We start from the raw sequence: 19160 nt of genomic DNA, 5'->3' as shown, positions 1-19160 counted from the left end.
CCTTGGGATCAATCTCTCATGCTCCCGTGTCCTCAGATTACTAAGCAAGGTTTCATCAGATGTGTCACAGAGTGGATTTTTTAAAAAAATTTTTTTAACGCTGGAAAATGACTTACACCTGTGAAAAATCATCATTTTATGTTAGGGTAGGAAAATAGTGTAGAGACCAACCAGTCATCTTTAACTGTATTGTTCCAAAAGCCACTGAATGACTGCTCATGGAGAATAGAGAAAATGATGATTAAGCTGTAATGGACACAGTGGTGCAGCGGGCTTGACCAGGTCCTGCTCTCTGATGGGTCTGGGGTTTGAGTCCTGCTTGAGGTGCCTTGTAACAGACTAGCATCCTGTCCAGGGTGTGTCTCCTCCCCCTCCAGCCTTGCACCCTGAGTTGCTGGGTTAGGTCTGGTTTGCCGTGACCCCACTCAGGATGAGAGGTTTCAGCCAGTGTGTGCGTGTGTTATGCACTGAAAGTGACATATTCACCAGGCAAAATAATATACACAGCAGGCACACTTTTCCAAGCAGTTCCACCAAAAGTGCCAGTGAGTGAAAAAAGAAATGTGAAAGCCTATATCGTGTTGTATCTTTCATTGTTTGGGTTGGTGCTGTTTGATGTTGTGTGGAACGGTGTTTGTCTTTGGTTGCCAACTTGTGATTGCTGATAAGTGGTTGGCGATGATCATGGGGTTGCGGTGGCGCAGTGGGTTGGACCACAGTCCTGCTCTCAGGTGGGTCTGGGGTTCGGGTCCCGCTTGGGGTGCCTTGCGACGGACTGGCGTCCTGTCCTGGGTGTGTCCTCTTCCCCTCTGGCCTTATGCCCTATGTTGCTGGGTAGGCTCCGGCTCCCCACGACCCCGTATGGGACGAGTGGTTCTGAAAATGTGTGTGTGTGGTTGGCGGTGAGTTAAAATTGTACAATTTGGAATGCAACCTATAGAACTGCCACTAGATGGCCATATGTTAATAACATTCTTTATTTTAGCAAAGGGGGTGCGGTGGCGCAGTGGGTTGGACCACAGTCCTCCTCTCCGGTGGGTCTGGGGTTCGAATCCCGCTTGGGGTGCCTTGCGACGGACTGGCGTCCCGTCCTGGGTGTGTCCCCTCCCCCTCTGGCCTTACGCCCTGTGTTACCGGGTTGGCTCCGGTTCCCCGTGACCCCGAATGGGACAAGCGGTTCTGAAAATGTGTGTGTGTGGTTGGCGGTGAGTTAAAATTGTACAATTTGGAATGCAACCTATAGAACTGCCACTAGATGGCCATATGTTAATAACATTCTTTATTTTAGCAAAAATGCGATATAGCAGAGAAGAAGAGTTTGCCTCGTAGAGTGTACGAGTTGAGCGATAGATGTTTTTTGTTGGTGTTTTAATGAAATGTAATGTTGTTATTGGAAAACCCAGAAGTCGGTCTCGTCATTTGTGAACTCAAGAGGCTGAAAAAGGGTTAGTGACAACATAGGTATAATAACAAAATCATTTTGAATTTCGGGTTCGAAGATGGATATTGAATCAAAGATGGAGCTGAGACAGGAAGAATGTAACATTACTCAGAGAAAACAGCGAAATGATGGGCAAATGACAAACAGGATTGTTCACCAAACAAAATGGAATACTGGAACTAAAGGGTTGAAAGCTGGAGGAGGAGGGGACACACCCAGGATGGGACGCCAGTCCATCGCAAGGTACCCCCAGCAGGACTTGAATCCCAGACCCACCACAGAGCAGGACCTGGCCAAACCTGCTGTGCCACCATGCCCTCCTCTCAATCAATAAATCATATATTTCGGTGGCACAGCGAGTAGTGCTGCTGTCTCACAGTGCCTGGGTGGTGTGAGAGAACGTGGGTTCGATGCTGCTCAGTCTGTGTGGAGTTTGCATGTTCTCCCCGTGTCTGCGTGGGTTTCCTCCCACAGTCCAAAGACATGTTGTTCAGGTTCCCCCATAGTGTGTAAGTGTCATGGAGTGAGTGTGCTTCACTGATGAATGGATGAGTAACCCCTTGTAAGTAGTGTATCTACAATGTAGTCACCTTGGTGAATAAGGTGTGTGGGCTAGTAACACTACATAGTATCCCTTGTAAGTCGCTTTGGACTAAAGCATCTGCTAAGTGAATAAATGTAAATGTATATCAAATTGTGCCCAAGTGTAAGAATTAGCAGAGTGTGGAACAGCCCTTTCTGAACTGATACAGCAGAAAACAAATGGTGATTGATCATTTGGTCAGTAGTCACTTGGTGACAGTAAAAAGTCAAATTTTAATATTTTAAGAACGTGTTTCTCATTCAGCACTGCATTAAAGATCGAGAGATATCAGCCATGTGGGTCAGAGTCTACAGCATACTTTGTTCATCTCTTTGAATCTGTTTCCATGAAACTCTGAGACATTTCTGCAGTTCAAGTACTCAGTACAACGTGTAGCTGAAAACAATACTCATAATGTAAAAAAATAAAAACAGATTGATGACAACAGTGGCATGAATAGAAAAGCAGCACCAAAATTTCAGGATTAAAAAGAAAAAGTGCTCTAAAATAAGATGAGCCAGAGACAGTAGACTGTAAAACATTAAGGTAACTTGCACTGTGCTGTTTGTTGGACATAATAGTCCATAGAAAATCATTTTACCAATTTACCTAGGTAATTTAGTGGTGACCGATACAATGTGCTAGCTTGTTATTTTTGTAGAAAAGATCCAAAAATCATGCAGCAAATAAGGACAGTGCCTCAAAACTCCTGAGCTGCTTTCAAGGTTCTGAATTCAGATCCAACTCTAGATACTGGGTGTGCGGAGTTTAATTGCTGTCACAGTGTATGCGGAACAGTGACACAAGGAGTAGTGGGGCAAGAGGATGCGAGTTCGATTTCTGCTCAGTCTGTGTGGCGTTTACATGTTCTCTCCATGTCTGTGTTGCATTTGCATGTTATTTGCATGTTCTCTCCATGTCTGTGTTGCATTTGCATGTTATTTGCATGTTCTCTCCATGTCTGTGTTGCATTTGCATGTTATTTGCATGTTCTCTCCATGTCTGTGTGGGTTTCCTCCCACAGTCCAAAGGCATTCTGTTCCGGTGGACTCGTGACCAAGTCACCCATAGTGTGTGAGTGACAGAGAGAGTGTGTTCCACTGATGTATGGATGAGTGACCCATTGTAAGTAGTGTATCTAGCAGTGTAAGTCATCTCACCTTGAGTGAAAACGGTGTGGGTTCAGGCCAGGCCGCACAGTGATTTGCATACATTCAGGATCTTGTTCCCTTACACAAACAGAATTCAGTTCAGAAAGTGTATATTTAAAAACATTTAAATTTGTTAATTGTTTCAGGCATTTAACCATATGCAAAATATTTCCACCTCTCCAATGTTAGATATTGTTTAAAAAGTACAAATTGTATCATTGTATACTGCTTCACATTGTCTATACCTTCATTTAAAATCACTTATATATGGGATGATTGTACTTTTACTTATTACATTATTCTATAGTCTTGAGAGAAGATATCACACACACACACACACTTTCAGAACCGCTTGTCCCATACGGGGTCACGGAGCCTAACCCGGCAACTCAGGGCATAAGGCTGGAGAGAGAGGGGACACACCCAGGACGGGACGCCAGTCTGTTGCAAGGCACCCCAAGCGGGACTCGAACCCCAGACCCACTGGAGAGCAGGACCCGGTCCAACCCACTGCACCACCGCACCCCCTTGAGAAAATATCATGTACTTCTTTTTTCTTACTGGTCATAGGCCTTAGTCTTGAGTATATTGAACTTTTGGCGAGATTTTTAATTTGCATCGCTGACTATTTTGTGTCTGAATTTTCTCAAATGGAAAATTTTTTTAGTACCTCTGATCCATCATATATCATGTAAATTACAAAACAGGCTCAATCTCAAGCTCAGCTATTGTGAAATGCTGTAAGGAAGGAGAGAGAAAGCAAACATTGTAGCACCAGTTATAAATTTAATCAGTATATTTGTAACTATATTTGAAACATTATATCTTGTCTTCAATGTCACATTTTCATCCACTCATTTATCAGGTGCTTGTCCCCAAATCAACGTACATTTCAGAAAACAGTACAAAAAGTGCATTACATCAATGGAAGGACTGAGTTTATCCGCTTGTCTAGTATCCATTGATAATATTCGGCACAGTTTTATAATATGGTGTCACAGTGGCACAGCTTGTAACACAGTGTTTGGGCATGTGTTTGAATCTGCTTAGTCTGTTTGGAGTTTGCTTGTCCTCGTGTCGGTGTAGGTTTCCTGCCACAAGCAGAAGACATGCTGTTCAGGTGAATTGGTGATGAAAAAATTGCCTGTGGTGTGGGAAAGCCGAGTGGGTGTGTGCATGAGTGAGACAGTGAAAGGGACCAGAGAGTGAAAGTGAGTTTTATATTTCAAGCACTGTTTAAATACCACTTGAGGAAACACATACAGAGCTTTTCTGTGTTGGGAAAATACCATGCCAACAGCCACCTTAACTCAACAGCATTTAAACAACTATCAGACATCTACAAACCTTAATATATTTGAAATGAAAAATCTTTCACTTCTCTTTATTTAAAAGCAGACTCTAAATAATGAAAAGTAGGAACCTCAATAATAGTTTGTGGTGAAACAAACTCCCTCTCTGCTTCAGAACTGTTGAATCCTCCCCAGCACTGAAGAAATGTCCCAAAAGTGCTCTTAATGTTAGGTTAATTTCTCTCTCAGTCTCCTGACACATGGGTAAATTAGGCCAATATGCTCCTTTATTTCTTACTGATGACTGATGACCCATGACTCACTGATGCCGTGGGTGGAAAATCCATTAGATCAGCGGCAAAAGACAGAAATATTGACCGGTCATCCTTGCAAAGGTACATTAAAAAGAAGGAAGTAAAAACTGTAGGGTACAGCGGAACAGCGGAAGCAAAGAGGGTCTTCACAGAGGAGACAGAGAGGGAGCTTGTAAGCCATATCAAGAAGCTTGCTGACCAGTTCCATGGCCTTCACACATTTCATTGAGAGCACTAGATACTGCAAAAACATAAGATATTGTCATGCTCACAATTGCAACCCATACTTCACATCGCTTGCAGCCTCTGGGCAAGTGTGTTTATGGTCCATTTAAGACCTATTACAACAGAGCTCTTGATGGTTGGATGAGATAAAACCCAGGCAAAACAGCCAGTGTATAGCAAATCCCTGGATGTGTGAGTGAGGCTTTCATGTCAGCAATGACACCATGGACTATCTCTTCTGGATTCAAGTCCACAGAGATTTTCGCTTATAACAGAGATATTTTCTGTGATGGCGCAGTGGGTTGGATCAGGTCCTGCACTCCCGTGGGTCTGGGGTTCGAGTCCCGTTTGGGGTGTCTTGCGACGGACTGGCGTCCCGTCCTGGGTGTGTCCCCTCCCCCTCCGGCCTTACGCCCTGAGTTGCCGGGTTAGGCTCCGGTTCCCAGCGACCCCATATGGGAGAAGCGGTTCTGAAAATGTGTGTGTGTGTGTGTCCCTTGGGGTCACTGCCCTTCCTGGTCAGCGGCGGCGCCACTCAGTGCTGCTAGGTAACACTCACGTATCACCTCACAGTCTCATAGGACACGGAGGTATAAAAGGAGCCAGCGGAGCAGAACCAATTGAGGATTCTTAATCAGCGGTTCCATTGTGTCCTCTTGGCGATTAGTAGTCTCTTGTTCCCTCAGTCTGTTTCCTAGCTGTTCATGTTCCACTCCCGAGTGCCCGTCCTGTCACTTCCTGCTTCTTGTGCTCCAGTCCTGGTCCAGTGTACCAGTCCGGTATTTCGTCACATCTCGGGGTTACGGTCATACTCACAGAGTAGCGTTTCACTGTTCGCCGTAGTTCAAACACCGTGTGTTTCCTGTTTCACTTCCACCGAGTGTCTTACAATACGCACAGTGCACTTTTAACATCACCCTGCACGTGAGGTCATTCTACGTTTCCTCCGTGTTCGGACGTAATAGCAACCCGCGTCCGTGTCGGATTCCCATCCGGACGCTACAATAAGTAGATGTTTTCATTTACTTCTTTCTCATTTGTCCTTGCCAAGAGGAAAAGATAAGTAAAAACTGGCTCATCTTACTTTACTATTTTAGTGCATATTTTATTGGCATAAACCAAAGGTTTCAGTTACAGGAATGCAACCTTTTCTTTATCCCCATCAACACAGGATCAGGATACAGGATATCATAAGGATAGGATATCATAAATTCAGTTTCGTTTATCAGGAAACGCACCCCTTCTCTTCTGCGTCACTTCTCGGATGGGTATAAAAAAGTGAAATAAAACGACTCACACACTTGTGCACCACAAAGAACTGAAGATGAAACTTCTCCTCCAGGTCATCCTCACTTGTGCAACCTTCTCTAAAGGTACAGTACTAAAGTAGAGTTTGCTGAACACATCCTCCTTGTTCTTAAACATTCAGATGGTGGCTGGATTTTTAACTGCTTGTTCTTTCACACTGTGTAAACTTCAGATATTTCTCTTTAGGCTTATTCACATGAAACATAAACCTCCGCTTGCTGATATTACTCCGATCATTGTGGTTATTTTTGTAACACTGAAGTATCATATCTTTATCCAAATGCCGTTAAGTCATTAGATACATCTAATTGCAATTGTTGTGCCTCTGCTGTAGAACAGAAACCTCAACACCAGGGTAGCCACAATGCAGAGTGTGTATAACGGCACCAAAATGTGCATAAACAGGATTACTGCTACAATCCAGTAATTATAATTTTAAAGCAGTCTCCACTGCTGCACACTGTAACTTTTATTTTTCTCTTATGTTGAATATATGGTTCATTGTGTTCTTGTGCTATAATTTTGACTAATGATACGAAAATATATTTTTAGGTTATCCACTTAATTGCTACGAATGTATACCTGGCTCAAATGGAAAATGCACAGAGACCACCAAAACTTGTCCGTCTGATGAAACCAAATGTGGAAGTATGACTACGACTGTGTATATAGGTGAGAATGAATTTTGGTACTGTCTGTGAGGTTACTGTAACATATGAAAAATGAAAGCTACTAAAATTGTTTTGATCTCCCAGTAATACTGGCAGTTGTGCATAAATTGGTGTTAAATTATATCTTTGAAATGCTTACAAGTATACTACCTAGATTACAAAACAAACAGTTAAGAAATCGTATAAAGCCATCAGATTTTAAGGTAAATTCTTATGCTTTTATTCTGGTAACTGTAAATAATATTACGTGATATGAAACTAATTATGCTATTACTTGATTCATTTTTTACATCTTTTCTTCAGGTAAAAATATTAGTGCAAGTACATCTTATTTTGCCTTGTTCAATGTAGTTGAAGTGCAGCTGCAATAACCTGTACATTTGGTTTCCAGGAAATTCTGTGTTGACTGAAGCATCAGCAAAGTCCTGTGCAAAACCTCAAGAATGTACCTCTGGTTCCATCAATTTTGGAGTCACCAGGACAGCAGTGAACACTGAGTGCTGTAACACTGGCCTTTGCAACTCTCAAAACATCCCTGGTATTATGCAAATATCGACGTTACCTGCATATATTTAATCTCACCTGTCACATATGTAGTTTAATCGTGTCTACATAGAAATAAAATAGTGCAAGAGTACAATAGTGTTCCCTCAATTTCACACCAGCATTCAAAGCAAAACTTGCAGTCGAACTGTAAAAGGTGGCATAGATCACAGAGATGTATAGCAATCAACCCACCATGGTATTTATGTGGTAGCTGCCTTCTCTGTCGTCCTTTTGATATTCGTAAATTACTTGTTACTACTGTTTTATATTACAGCATGGTCAAAAAATGCCCCAAATGGAAAGCGGTGCTTCACCTGTAATGGCAATGACTGCACATCAATTCTTAACTGTGTTGGAGATGAAAATAGTTGCCTCAAGACCACTGGTAGGAATCGTCTGCCTGACAACTTCAGTTTGATGCATACCAAATGGGGAGAAATATGCAGTGATATAGTAGCTAGAACTAAAACCAAATTTGATAATGAATTCTGATAAAAACAAATGATTCACATGAATGAAAATTACTGGTTCTATTTTCCACACTTCTTCCACCTCTCAGTACACTGAACAGCAGTTACCCCTGAAAACCTCACTAAAACTGTAAGACTTTTATAATAGGAAGTTATTTCTTTAATAGTAAAAAAAGGCATTGAAGCATATTTCAACTATTTCATAGGAAAAAAAAAAAATCACTGTTTTTCAAGTCCCTCTATTCATTTTCTTTTTCAGTTTCTGCACAGGGTGGGGTGGTGACCATGAAAGGCTGTGTGTCCTCAAATATTTGTGCTGCTGCCGGTGACTTGTCAGCACAACTTGGCCTAGGCGTTGGTGTCAGCATGAACTGCTGTGAAGGAAACCTGTGCAATGATGCTCGGCGCACCATGCAGAGCATCCTCCTCCTGCTAGTGCCTCTGGTCTCTACTGTCCTCATCCAGTGACAGTGTTTCCACTGAAATCTGGTCACTGGTATTTTTCCATACACATAACGCATACAAATCTCCTATGTTCAACACTGTTACAAAGTACAGGTCATGTCATTGCAAAACAGCTTTGAATTTCTATATATTCTTATATTTTATTTGGTCTATATGGGAAAATTCTACTTTTTTTGTAGCTGTCACAATACGGTATACTTCCTTTTTTTTTACTGCTCGTATATTTTATCTTAAATGCAGATTTTCAGGTTGTTTCAAGTTTTGACAAAATATTTGTTGTTGGCTGCTTACTATTTTTGAGAGTTAAGTGGAATAAAATTTCCCTCCTGAAAAGTCATTTTGGTATTGTTGTTTGTCTAATATCCTAGTGGGAAGTACAGTGGCCCCCCATAATCTGCCGGGGATATGTTCCAAGTCTCCCAACGGATGCCTGAAAGCATGGATATAAGTACACCCACCATCCATCCATCGTCGACAACCGCTTGTCCCTAGTGGGGTCACAGCGAACAGGCATCGCAAGCGAGGCTCAAACCCCAGACTCACAAAGAGGGCATTTACATTTACATTGCTTTATTTAGCAGATGCTTTTCTCCAAAGCGACTTCAGTCCACACACCAAGGTGACTTACACTGCTAGATACACACCGGCAGAACTTGCCGCATCACCATGCCTCCCATTTATACTTTTTTTAAAAAATTTCTTTTAATAAATAAGAAAAAGGTTACTTGAACACAAGCACTGTGATATTGTGACGGTCAATGTGATAATCGAGATGTTACTAAGTAACTAACGGGAGGGTAGCGTATACAGCGTGGATACGCTGTGCAAATGGATGATTCACGTCCCGGGCAAAACAGCGCAAGATTTCATCATGCTACTCGGAATGACATGCAATTTAAAACTTATGAATTTATTTCAGGAATTTTCCATTTAACATTTCTGGACTGCAGGTAACTGAAACTGCGGATAAGGGGGGACCACTGTAAATTGAATATACCACTACTCAAAAAAATTAAAGGAACACTTTGAAAACACATCAGATCTCAATGGGGAAAAAAAATCATGCTGGATGTCTATACTGATATGGACTGGGTAATGTGTTAGGAACGAAAGGATGCCACATCGTTTGATGGAAATGAAAATTATCAACCTACAGAGGGCTGAATTCAAGGACACCCCGAAAATCAAAGTGAAAAAATGATGCGGCAGGCTAGTCCATTTTGCTGAAATTTCATTGCAGCAACTCAAAATGGTACTCAGTAGTTTGTATGGCCCCCACGTGCTTGTATGCATGCCTGACAACGTCGGGGCATGCTCCTAATGAGACGACGGATGGTGTCCTGGGGTATTCCCTCCCAGATCTGGAACAGGGCATCACTGAGCTCCTGGACAGTCTGAGGTGCAACCTGGCGGCGTCGGATGGACCGAAACATAATGTCCCAGAGATGTTCTATTGGATTTAGGTGAGGCGAGCGTGGGGGCCATTCAATGGTATCAATTCCTTCATCCTCCAGGAACTGCCTGCATACTCTCGCCACATGAGACGGGGCATTGTCGTGCACCAGGAGGAACCCAGGACCCACTGCACCAGCATAGGGTCTGACAATGGGTCCAAGGATTTCATTCCGATACCTAATGGCAGTCAGGGTGCCATTGTCTAGCCTGCAGAGGTCTGTGTGTCCCTCCATGGATATGCCTCCCCAGACCATCACTGACCCACCACCAAACCGGTCATGCTGAACGATGTTACAGGCAGCATAACATTCTCCACGGCTTCTCTAGACCCTTTCATGTCTGTCATAGGCGGGAGCGGCCAGGAACTGCTGGACACTCTGATGGGTGACACAGCCGCGCGAACGGTACAGAGCATTATAGAAAAATTGGATGAACACTGTATTCTCAGTATAAACGAGACTGTTGAACGTTATCGATTCTTTACGAGAAACCAGCGAGTTGGACAATCAATTGAGAATTACATCACGGAGTTGAAAACTCTCGCTAAAACCTGCAATTTCGGAGAAATTAAAAACTTGCTCATAAGGGACAGGATTGTTTGTGGGATTAACGCCGCAGCACTGAGAGAGAGATTGCTTCGCGAGAAAAACCTGACATTAGAGACGTGCGTACAAATGTGCAGAGCAGCAGAACTGTCCAGAGAGAACAGTATAACCACTGCGGGGGCGGCGGTGGAAGAAGTGCACACAGTGAGGGGAGCAGCGCATCCTGGTCAGGAGGAAACCAGCGATACAATTTCATGCAAATTCTGCGGGAAAGTGCACGAAAGGAATAAAACTAAATGCCCAGCTTTTGGGAAGAAATGTAAAAAGTGTGGAAAGGGCAACCACTTTGCAGCCAAATGTAAATCTCAGTTAGACCAGAGGAAGAAGAAAGCTGTACACAGTGTTTCAGAGACTCACCTCAGTGATGGATGAGGACATTCTCGCCGTCAGTGCAGTGGACACACAGACCGTAAACAAACGAGAGACAGACGGAAGAAAGAAAACACGGCTGTTTGCAGGCATGCTTGTAGGAAAAGAACTTGTGAAATTTCAGATTGACTGCGGTGCTAGCTGTAACGTAATTCCTATCAATCTGCTGAGTCCAGACGCAGAACTAGAAGATACAGGGACTGTGCTAGTAATGTACAACCAAAGCAAAGTGAGACCAATTGCAAAATGCAAGCTGAAACTGAGAAATCCAAGAAACCAGAAATTGTATAGACTGGAATTCCAGGTGGTGGATAAGAACTGTATTGTTCCGCTGTTGGGCAAGAGGGCGAGTGAAGCCATGAAACTAATTGAAGTACATTATGAGAACATCTTAGCAATAGACAGCATAGTCACCACTGAGGAACCCATTGGCAGCCCACTGTCAGTGCAACAAATAAAGACAGCGTATGCTGATGTATTCACAGGTAATGGCTGCCTGGAAGGAGATTACAAAATTGAGATTGACAGCACAGTGAAACCTGTACAACTTCCAAAAAGAAGAGTACCAGTAGCCATGATGAAACCGCTGAAGGAAGAACTGCAAGATCTTCAACAGAGAGGGATCATTGCGCCAGTGGACAGGAGTACAGATTGGATCAGCAATATGGTAGTGGTACAGAAACCCAACTGTAAACTGAGAGTATGCATTGATCCAAGACCTTTGAACAAAGCTTTAAAACGCAGCCATTTTCCTCTACCAACCACTGAGGACATACTCCCTGACCTATTCAAAGCCAGAGTGTTCACTGTATGTGATGTCAAAAGTGGGTTTTGGCATGTCAAGCTGGAGGAGGAGTCCAGCTATCTCACCACTTTCGCTACTCCTTTTGGAAGGTACAGATGGCTCAGGATGTCGATAGGCATAAGCCCAGCTCCTGAGATCTTTCAAAGAAAGCTGACACTTGCATTGGAGGGTTTGCCAGGCATATACATTATAGCTGATGATGTGCTTATTACGAGACAGGGAGAGACCCCGGAAACAGCAGAGCGAGACCACGATGAGAAATTGAAAGCATGTCTGACGCAATGCAGGGCGAAAGGCATTAAACTTAACATTGACAAATTCAAACTGTGACAAAAGGAAGTCTCCTACATTGGACACCTCTTGACATCGGATGGCCTGAAGATAGATCCAGACAAGGTTCGAGCCATAACACACATGCCTAAACCAACAGGTGTGAAAGGCATCCAGAGACTGTTGGGGATGGTGAATTACCTTCCGAGGTTTTGTGCACACCTCTCAGACCATTGCGAGGTTCTGAGACAATTGACCCACAAAGACAGAGAATGGTGTTGGACAGCACGGCACGAAGAGGCACTAAGCAAAATAAAAGAAATCATCGCAAACGCATCAGTGCTGAAATACTACAACCCAGATGAGGAACTTACAATCCAGTGTGATGCCTCTGACACAGGTCTTGGTGCGGCTCTCCTGCAGGGAGGTATGCCAGTAGCATTTGCAAGCAGAGCATTAACACAAACAGAACGGGGTTACGCCCAAATAGAGAAAGAATTCTTGGCTCTAGTTTTCAGTATGGAAAAGTTTCATCAATACACGTATGGACGGAGAGTAACTGTACAAAGTGATCACAAACTGTTAGAGAACATAATGCGAAAGCCACTGCTCAGCGCTCCAAAAAGACTTCAAAGAATGATGTTAAGAATTCAGAAGTATGATGTGGACATCGTCTATGTTCCAGGCCGAGATATGGTGTTAGCAGACCCTCTGAGCAGAGCCTACTTGACTGAGAGTCCGCCCGCTGGATCTGTAGAAACTGAGATAGAGACGGTCAACATGGTACAGCATCTCCCATTCTCAGAGGACGGACTTGGCAGGATCCGTTTCGCCACGAAAGAGGACAGAACATTACAGACACTGATCAAAACCATTCAACATGGATGGCCAAAGGAAAAGGCAGACACGCCAAATGAGATCAGACATTATTTCCTGTTTCAGGAGGAATTGAGTTACCAGGATGGAATTGTCTTCAGGGGCGAAGGGGTTGTCATTCCGGATGTACTAAGGAAAGAAATAACCCAGCGCATCCATTCATTTCATTTAGGTGTGGAAGGATCCCTCAGGAGGGCCAGAGAGTGTGTCTATTGGCAGAGAATGAATGACCAAATCAAGACGTATATACAAAAATGTGACACCTGCCGGTCGGTGGACTGTAACCAACAGAAGGAAACGTTGAAGCCGCACGAAATGCCAAACAGGCCATGGGCCAAGGTAGGCATCGATTTGTTTACCTTTGATAATAAGGATTACCTTATTACAGTAGATTACTACTCAAATTTCTGGGAACTAGATTTTTTGCCTGACACCAAAGCGGCTACTGTGATCAGGAAGCTGAAGGCTCATTTTGCGCGACAGGGCATCCCAGACATTGCCATTTCAGATAACGGCCCACAGTTCACATCCCAGGAATTTCAGAAATTCAGTCTTCGCTGGGAATATCAACATAAGACTTCATCACCGGGCTATCCGCAGAGCAACGGCAAGGCGGAATCAGCTGTGAAAACGGCCAAGAGACTGCTGTTTAAAGCACAGGAGACAAAACAGGATCCTTATTTAGCCATTCTGGACCACAGAAACACGCTGACGCAAGGACTATCAGCTAGCCCAGCCAAGAGACTGCTTAGCCGTCGGACTAGAACATTGTTACCTACAAAAGAGAGTCTTCTACAACCGAAAGTTCAATGTTCACTGGGAGAGTTGAAGGCCAACCAACGTCGACAACAGACCTACTTTAACAAATCAGCTAAGGACATGGACATATTACGACAAGGTGACGCAGTGAGAATACAACCATTTGAGCCTCATACCACCTGGCGGACGGGCACCGTGGTGCAGCCACTCGACGCAAGGTCATATAGAGTTCAGTTAGACTCTGGAAGTGTTATCAGGAGAAACCGCAGGCACCTCAGAAAGGCTCATGATGCAAACCCTACAGTGACTATGAGCACAGATGCTGTCAGTTCGGATGGTACTGAACATACGGATGTTCCGGTCAGCACACCAACGGTCACTACATCCATAGCCAAACAGATCCAGGGAGCCATGCGGATGGACGCATAGTCGACTGTTGTCACGAGAGCTGGTCGAGTTGTAAAGGCACCTCAGTACTTAGACTATGTACGGTGATATTTTGGATAATGTTAATTATTGTGGGGGGAAAAGAAACAAAAATGTATGTTTGTGATATAGTTAAGAATACCCAGTAAAGTTTTCGAGTGTTGTTACTTAGGAAAAAGAAAAAAAAAAAAAAAAAAGAGAAAGGATGTAACAATAGGAACTATTCTTATATATGCTGTTGCAGCAGGTGCCACTTTTAGAGTGTGCACCAGGAGAAAGCTAGCCCACGCAATCTGAGTTTGTAAGTGCAGTGTTTGAAGTTTATTAAACAGTTACTTTAGACCTGGGATTGTCTGTCTTTATTAAGAAAAAGAGACAGAATAAAACACAACCCATTGGACTAGTTTAGCACTAACATCACTGATATATAATCACTTGTGGCATGATTCTTACCTTTTTAAGAGTCAGTGCATGTTCAAGATACTGATCTTCATTCACCTGCCTCCGATCTATCTGTAGTTGCAAAGTGAAGTCCCTCACAGCCCACACAAAACTGGGGAAGAACTGAACAAACTGGGCGTCTTCTGCATCATCATCCTCGGCAGATGAAGCACTGGGGGCTTTGACCTTAATCCGTTCTGTCAACTCTGTGACGTATCTGCAGAGGTTGAGGAACAATGGCCTGCTGGAGATTTTGGGTTTAACTTACAGCCACTAAAATGTCTTCACGCTTCCTGGTTGTGACTCAAAACACAGTATGTTGTTCCACACATAGCGCTAAACAGTATCACCCACTCTTGTTCTATTTCAGCGTTTTAACGCAAAGGATCAAAGTAAATTATTACATCACAATGAGCAAATCCCACATTCTTTAAAGCCCTTTTACACAAACTACAACCAGAAACTGTGACTAGTGACCTATAAAGGCAGTTTTTTTGAAGTAAGCTTGTCTGGGATGGATACAGCTGTCATCAGCCAACCCTTCTTTGAGTTGAGCACACATTTTATTGTACTATAACTCAACAAAAGGATACTGGAGGTTTTCCACAGCTTGGTTGTCTATAGTGCCTCGACTTTTGTACACAAGAGTGCTGCTCAGCAAGATGGCAAGAGAGAAGATCCAGGCATTATTCTTCTGGTCATCCTGAAGAAGTCAGCCCACATCACCAGGTTAAATATAACTTTATTAATTACAGTTAGAGTCCAGTCTGTTCATCTTTTGGTGTTCCCTGGAAACATGCAGATGACAATGTAAAAGAATAAAAAACAAAGTTCTTAAATGACACCAAAAACACTGGTTGCAAATAATACAAAATATAGAAAAATATGCAAGTTAAATTTTGGTAATACTTTGAATTCAAAACTGTTTCATTGCTTCTTGGAACAGTGTCTTGAAAGTGTTGAACTACTTGCAGGTGGATACTGCAGCACTGGTCAAGCAAAGACTCTAGTTTATAAAGAAACTGAGGTGTTGAAGGTCTATGTGAAAGGCAGATTTTCAACACCTTGTCCAAATGATCAACGATATTCACATTTGGCAACTTGCCGTGACATGGAAGGTATGCAACTTCATGCTGGTATTCATGAGAAATAAATTCTGAACCACCTGAAGTGCATGTATGGAGCCACTGTTGCTTTGGTATGAAAACGCAGTAAAGAAACAATGTTTGCACTTATACAAAGATAAACTCTTTGACATACACAGATTCCCATAGGATGGACACACAAACAAATACAGAAGACAAACTATATATAGGAAGTTTGCAACAGATGTTGTGGCATTAAGAAACTCTCTGGTTTCAATCCAAAAACTAACTTGTCCTGATCTCTGCAAGTGTAGAATACAACTCATTACACCATACTGCTTTGTTCTCCTGCTTGGACCTCCAATTCTCATGTGTTTGCTTCAGAATGGGTTTTATAAATTTATCAGAAGTTCAAGAAATTTCCAAATGACAGCCCTGCCTAGATTTTGGGAAGTGCGTGACATCTGCCTTCCGTTTTTCTACTGCGACATTTCCTCATTTGAAATAGACAGTCATCGTTTTCATCATTGCTTCCCTGGCAAAATTCAAACAGTAATCAGCCACCCATTAATTTTGAAACTTGTACAGTTATTGCCACCATGTTACTGAGTACAGAGATTAGTGACACCATGTGATCTTTACAGTTACACTTTGGCTGATGCTACATTATGTTCTGAACCTCCACTGCCCCTTGTTTGCTAAAGCCACTTGTTTCCTGATACTGTAACATGGCTCCATTAGTATAAATAGGTGTCAGCTTTGAGGCTACGGAATGTATCATATTTAACCATTGAAACGAATGGTAATGTCCTAGACTGATGAGAAGTCAATTTACAAATGGAACGTATTATTCTCGCAAGATGACGAAAGACTACAAAAAGGTGTTGTTTGTCAGACCTCTTTCACAGCTGACACACTGATAAGTGTCCTTCATCTTAAATGTGACATGCATGTAGGTGGATTTGTAATCAATACTCCCCCCCTATTATTTTTGTAGCTTCTGTGCTTTTGTTTTTATTTCTTTTGTTCGGTATTTCACGACTGCCCATGTGTCAGAAAAGTGTTTCTTGGAGATTTCGAGCAGAAACTGGTTGTGTGTAGTCTGACATGTATAGATTACTAACTTATTTTTATTTTTGATTTAATGTTTACTAAAAAATATATTATGATCAGTTCCTCACCTTCTCCACATCTCCTAGTCCCTCAGTGTCCAACAGCACCAGAGTGTGGCCCTCTTTCACTGGGTGAGGCACACACCACATCCAGATGCCTTTGGTCTTGGACTGTACGGTGGCTCCCAGGGCAAATCCTGCTGGGAACAAAGAGACTCTTCAGAACAGAGGAATAATCACTGTAGAACAAGAAAAGGCATGGGTATACCCATGTTCATAGTTTTACGAGTGGAAATCAGTCCCACCTTTCCTCTTGACAGCCAGCTTGTTCATAAGGTAAGACTTGCCAGTGCGGTACAGTCCTACCACTGCCACAACCACCACTGGCTGATTGATCCTCATGAGATACTCTGTTGCTTCTTGAACCACTCTCAGGGTCCCATCAATGTTTTCAATCAGACACACTGGGGACTCCATGACTGTCACTATTGGCGCCCGCTATCTTGACCTGCAGTGACTGAACCATAAAATGGCATCTTTATTTTTAAGAATCAAGGGAACAATGCAATAGATGATGTGATGGACTATCATTTGGAAGACCTTTGGATAAATTCTTATTTCCTCAGTATAAAACATTTCCCACACCCCTTCCAAGTTTTGTCATTTAACCACTAAATGTGGATTTTAGAATTGCATAGCAGGACACACTAATACAGTCTAGTCCAAGTCATCAAGTTTGTCCACCAGTCTTTATTCCGCAAGACAAAAACTACCACTTGACCTACATTCCACCCGCTCTTACTCTATAAATTACACTATCCACTTCCTATCACTGAACCCCAAAATTAAGAAAAGTTCCTCTTTGTTCAATGACATGAGCCATAAGGTGGTTTGACTTAAATTGTACATTGCATATATTTTTAATTGCTTAAGATAGGCCTAGATTAAAATAAGCTGTCCTTTTCCTTTCACTTGGATTTAGGACTTTTTCTGAAGCTCAGTTTCCACCATTTTAACTGAGATGTGGAAGGAAGAATGTTTCTTATTTAACAGCAGCAGATGTTAAAGTTCTTCAAAATCCAGTAATAGCTGATATAAATCACTGCCAAGTAATTTAGTAAAAAAGCTGTCGTGTTGATGTAATGGGGAAAATGGAGAAAAATGTGTCTGCTTAAGAAATAAATGTAAACTAATATCATGTCTTAGTGAAACTGAAAGTACTTGGCGCATCCAAAACATGACACAATGGAGGGCTATTAAATTATTTACACGGTCCATAGATTTTTACATATATATATATGTATATACATATACTCGTATTTTTTTGAAGATCTATTGCCAATATTTCAGAGACGCTCCGTTTTGTGTGTGTGTGTGTGTGTTGATAGGTACTTTATGCTTCAGCAGTTCCGATAGTAGAAATAAAATTACATTAATAAAAGATGTTGCTTCTTACTAAGCTGAAATTCAATGCCAGCGGCAATTTTCCAAACATGTTGTGGAGACTGAGTCAGTAAATTATACGCATACAACATGTTCATGTTCATATTCGTTTAGTGCACACTGGAGAGATGTCCGAGTCCGGCCACAGTCAGCCTGGCATGTACGGCCCGGGACGGAGGAGGAGGCGACGCCAGAATCGAGAGCCGGGCCCCCCTGGACAGAACCTGTCTGGGCCGGGCAGGGAGCGGGAATATGTGCCTCGGGAGCGGAGGGTGCGTGTTAACACATAGCACTGCACTCACGGAGCAATAGTGAAAAACAGCCCAGTAGTATATTAGTAGTACTCCCAACACCGACTTCAGAGTCATCTTTAACGTCCACGTGCTCAGTGGCTTGGTGCCTAGCTGGATACATAGAGTGTGTATTGTTTAGATGATATTCTCTTCATGCTTGCTTTGGCTATATAGAATAAAAATTATCATCATTATTATTATCATCATCATCACTGTTACACTGCATAAGATGGAATTCTTGTAATCGATCATTTAATCACTTGTAACACTTTGCAACCCCTCTTTCTGTCGAACTAATAAATTGTCTTGTGTTATTTACATTTACACTTCATTTAGTAGATGCTTTTCTCCAAAGCGATGTACATCTCAGAAATTATTATATTATTAAATTGTTATTATTAATGTGTACTCACTGAAATCACGGAAAAGTCGTGAAATAATACTGTCTTTCAGTAGAGTGCTGTGTGATTTGTCACTTGAAGTTTTACACGTATAGGTAAGGAAAATTTTTAGCACTGTCATTAAAGCTTTCTTTCAGGACTTGTGAGAGATGAAGGTTTTACACTGTGATAAAAAATCACAAGGATTTTAGAGGGATGCTTGTAGGTGTCAACATTTAGACGACTGAGAAGCCACAGCACATGTGGGGATGGGGGCTGCTCATGTTTTGTCATGCATGGCATCAGCAGTGCTCATATTTTAGCTTGAAATCTTTGTTTTTATTAGGTGTTTATAGTAATTGTCAGTGGTGCCTC

At 42.4% G+C, this 19160-nt stretch overlaps 2 protein-coding genes across 2 annotated transcripts; one reads left to right on the top strand and one right to left on the bottom strand.

Moving 5' to 3' along the window:
• The first annotated feature begins 6881 nt into the window (after window positions 1-6881).
• On the top strand, window positions 6882-8654 carry LOC114909739 (urokinase plasminogen activator surface receptor-like). Its single transcript, XM_029249544.1, has 4 exons — window positions 6882-6986; window positions 7377-7523; window positions 7806-7916; window positions 8261-8654. Exons 1-4 carry the CDS (start codon window positions 6965-6967, stop codon window positions 8467-8469), a joined length of 489 nt encoding a protein of 162 aa, XP_029105377.1. The 5' UTR covers window positions 6882-6964; the 3' UTR covers window positions 8470-8654.
• A 5701-nt stretch (window positions 8655-14355) lies between these two features.
• LOC114909719 (guanylate-binding protein 1-like) lies at window positions 14356-17182 on the bottom strand. Its single transcript, XM_029249529.1, has 5 exons — window positions 16975-17182; window positions 16739-16866; window positions 15066-15175; window positions 14485-14689; window positions 14356-14388 (listed from the first exon to the last, which is right to left on the bottom strand). Exons 1-5 carry the CDS (start codon window positions 17144-17146, stop codon window positions 14356-14358), a joined length of 648 nt encoding a protein of 215 aa, XP_029105362.1. The 5' UTR covers window positions 17147-17182.
• Between the last annotated feature and the right edge of the window lie 1978 nt (window positions 17183-19160).

The sequence above is a fragment of the Scleropages formosus genome, unplaced genomic scaffold (genome assembly GCF_900964775.1).
Source record: "Scleropages formosus unplaced genomic scaffold, fSclFor1.1, whole genome shotgun sequence".
Classification (NCBI taxonomy): domain Eukaryota; kingdom Metazoa; phylum Chordata; class Actinopteri; order Osteoglossiformes; family Osteoglossidae; genus Scleropages; species Scleropages formosus.
The sequence above is the reverse complement of the archived record's forward strand: the minus strand, read 5'-3'. Positions and strand labels throughout refer to the sequence as shown.